The sequence below is a fragment of the Octopus bimaculoides genome, chromosome 10 (genome assembly GCF_001194135.2).
Source record: "Octopus bimaculoides isolate UCB-OBI-ISO-001 chromosome 10, ASM119413v2, whole genome shotgun sequence".
NCBI classification, from domain to species: domain Eukaryota; kingdom Metazoa; phylum Mollusca; class Cephalopoda; order Octopoda; family Octopodidae; genus Octopus; species Octopus bimaculoides.
The window spans coordinates 45,239,557-45,243,404 of record NC_068990.1 but is presented as its reverse complement, the minus strand read 5'-3'; the positions used below and the strand labels follow the sequence as shown (position 1 = coordinate 45,243,404).

General features: G+C 39.6%; 1 protein-coding gene across 2 annotated transcripts in view; it reads right to left on the bottom strand.

The window, feature by feature from the left end:
- Positions 1–3,848, bottom strand: part of LOC106867843 (tuberin) — a 133,558-nt gene that overhangs the window by 25,026 nt on the left and 104,684 nt on the right. Inside the window, exon 30 of one of the 2 annotated variants that reach the window (XM_014912876.2) lies at positions 1,309–1,749. In XM_014912876.2, coding sequence (XP_014768362.1) covers positions 1,309–1,749 — 441 coding nt within the window. The remainder of the gene's footprint in view (positions 1–1,308; positions 1,750–3,848) is intronic. The other variant, XM_014912877.2, reaches the window with a different exon arrangement.

Genomic DNA, 3,848 nt, shown 5'->3' with positions numbered 1-3,848 from the left:
GAGTGGATTTCGTACTTGGAAACTGAAAGAAAACTGTCGTATATATGTGTATATTTGTGTATGTGTGTGCCTGTGTCTTGTGTTTGTACCCCCACCATTGCTTGACAACTGATGTTGCTGTGTTTACATTCCTGTAACTTAGCGGTTTGGTAAAAGACACTGACACAATGAGTACTAGGCTTACAAAGAATAATTCCTGTGGTTGATTTCTTCGACCAACGGCTGTGCTCCACCATGGCTGCAGTCACATGACTGAAACAAGTAAAGCAATAAAAATCTATGCCATTTTAATCCCGAGCAAGGCCGGGTATCTCTGCTAGTATGTATATATATATATATAAGTACGGGCACAGGAATGGATGTGTTTAAGAAATTTGCTTCCTAACTACAGGCTTCAGGTTCAATCCCGCTGCATGGTACCTTGGGCAGTATCTTCTACTATAGCCCTGAACAAACCAAAGCCTTGTAAGTGGATTTGGTGGATGGAAACTTGTATGTGTATATGTGTGTGTGTGTGTGTGTGTGCACGTGTGAGAGAGAGAGAGAGAGAGAGAGTGTATGTTTGTGTCTCCTTGTCTTCATATTATTTGATAGTTGTAAATGATAGTCACTGTCATACAAGCAGTGTCATTCATTTCCAATATTCTGCACAACATGCCTGGCCATGGGGAAACATTACTTTGCTTGAAAACAAGTATGGGTTGGCAACAGGATGGGCATCTAGCCATTGAAAAGACTATCTCAATATACTCTATTCAACCCATGCAAGCATGGAAAAGTGGACATTAAAATGATGATAAAGATGATTATATATATAATCTTTCACTGGTGTGTATATATACCTATCATCATCATCGTTTAATGTCCGCCTTCCATGCTAGCATGGGTTGGACGATTTGACTGAGGACTGGCGAACCAGATGGCTACACCAGGCTCCAAGGACATAAACACGGGTAAAAAAAAAAGATACTTGCTGTCAGAATACATTGTACCAAGAATTGGCACAATGTATTCAAATGGAATCTCATTTGACAAATGGCACTACTATTCACAAATTGTGAAATAAAACGTTTAAAAACATATAAAATAAGCCAAACATAGCTATTTTGAACAACACCAATTAAATATAAGGTACCAAAAACAACAAATACACAATATCGAAACTTAGCAAAACAAAAGGAAAATGTACTAATATGAAAAACTTAGCAAGACATAAAGAAAAAGTACTAATGAAACGAAAATAAAATGAGATGACAACTGCATTAGACGAAAATTTAAGACACCAACAGGCAAGCTTCATGTACTAACTGGGAAAGCGGTATGACTAAGTAACTGGGTTCCAGCTGGTGCTGTCATTGGTTGTTGATGATAATACTGACTGGATGTCTGATTCTGTTGGTTAGTGTCATATTGTGAGTCCGAATTCTTAGTCGACAGATTCAACTGCCGTCTTATACTTCGCAGTAAGTCCTCAAAATACCTACTTCCTCCACTGGCTGATGCCTCAATTGGTGCTGTAGAGATGGGCCTCACCCGAGTGAGTCCCGATGCCATACTGCCATCTGTAGTGGATGTGCCCTTAAGCTGTCTGTCTTTTGACCGTGAGCCTGATCTGACACAACCTGGTTCAGCTGCAGCATCTGACCCACCCCCACAACTACTACAGCTGTTACTCACAGACAACAGTGATGGAGATGAGGTACTCTTCTTCAGCACTTTTACTTTCTGTTCAACGGGATTGCCTCCTTGCTGAAATTAAAAAAGCAAAGATTTACATGAATATTACATATAGAACTGGTGGTGGTTGTGGTTGGATGACTTTAGTGGATAATGGTAATGGTGATAATATATAGTGCGAGAATGTGATGATGACTGATGTTGTTGTTGTTCTGTAGTTTAACACCAGGCCAGCCCTGATTAAGCAAGCCTATGATAAAAGACATTACAATAGTGACTATTCTGCTTTTTTCATCTCAAACATAATGAATCCAAGAATACATTAGTCAATAGATTCTTACTTTTTCAAGAACAGTAAGATGTGATTTGAGGACTATTTGGTTGATATGTTAAGCAGGTTATGTAACTGCATCAAGGCTTCCTTAACGGATTGTAATATATGATGGTGGCAATGATGAACACAATGGCAATGTTGATAAGAACAGGTTTTGATAAAAGTTCTTTCTTTGTGAATGTGCGAGCAGCACTGGACATAATCAGCTCCGTATTTTGTTCAGTGTGTCTGCTTCTGGTTTGCTCATATGTTATGGTACCTTTTCTAATGCGACTATGCTAGGTAGACTATGCAGTAACGAAGCTCTCTTATGACTTTGGATTGATGCTGAAGGCCTTGAGAATATTCTTATTTGTACTGTCCATCAAATGATAGTTTCTCCCATCTCAACTCACTACAGAAAAGATGTCTAGAAAGTTGTTCATCATTTATTCTGGTCGTGACCAGACCAGCATGGCTGCACAACACCACATGATTAAGGACCTCATTACCTGGAATTTTGTCTTGCCAATGTATGTGCAGCATTTTGCATAGGCAATTCAGGTAGAATTTACTAAGATTCTTGTCACACCGTCTTTAAAACACTCCGGTTTTAGTAATATACAGCAAAACCTTGTGGAACATCAACTTGATTTAGAGGCCAAGATCCCTGCTGGTCCAGACATCTTTACAAAGTCTACTGAAGGCAGTGTTAACTTTGGAACTTTTGGTATTGACTTTATTGTTAGTATGAAGGATTCGTGAGAGAGTTCTGCCAGGGTACATGAACCTGTTAATGGTTAGAAGAGTCTAATTCTTGACTGTGATGACTAAGGAAGAAATAGGTTGGTAAGTGATGGTATTGATAAAGATGGTCGTGTTGGTAGTAGTGGTGGTATATCAGTAAGACCAATGATGTTGGAAATAGTGATTCTTACAAATATTTAATGAATAATAGCAGAAACAGCCTGGTCTAATAACATGCTGTATGTATATGCTTGAATAATATGTCTATATGAAAGTGACCATGTGTGGCTGTATGTGTGAGCAAATGTGATCATCTCTGTGGATACCTATGTCTGTGTGAACAGGTGTGTGTGTGTGTGTGTGAGAGAGAGAGGGGGGGGACAGGGTATACATGTACTCTCAGAGTGGATGGTGTTAGGAAGGGCATCCAGCTGTAGAAACCATGCCAAATCAGACTGGAATCTGGTGCAGCCTTCCTGCTTGCCTCGTCAAACCATCCAACTCATGCCAGCATGGATAACAGGCACTAAATGATGATGATGATGATGAATATCATGATTTCATGTGAATGAAATCTTGAAACCCAAAATGTTTAGGTTCAATTCTAAGAATCAGCAATGGTTCAACAATCTTACACAAGTTTTTGTTATTGATGTTTAACTCCAGGTTATCCTTAATTGATCAAGAATAACCAAGGGCTATGAACAAAAACATTCTACCTTCACTCCCAAGGAGTAGATTGATCCAAGGCAAGGGTAAGAGACATTTTCCCCAAATGCAATGCAGTGAGATCAAACCTAGGACCTGGAGACTATGGAACAAACTTGTTACCCATTTGAACAAGCTGCACCTATATAAAGGGTGTTCTAAAAGTCACTGATGGGTTTCAATTTTTAATAACTTCCTTAACTTAAAAATAAATGCATGGAATTTTGATACAATATCATCATCATGGCTCCTGTGCGGGTGGCACGTAAAATACACCATTTCGAGCGTGGCCGTTGCCAGTACCTCCTGACTGGCCTTTGTGCCGGTGGCACATAAAAGCACCCACTACACTCTCTGAGTGGTTGGCGTTAGGAAGGGCATCCAGCTGTAGAAACTCTGCCAA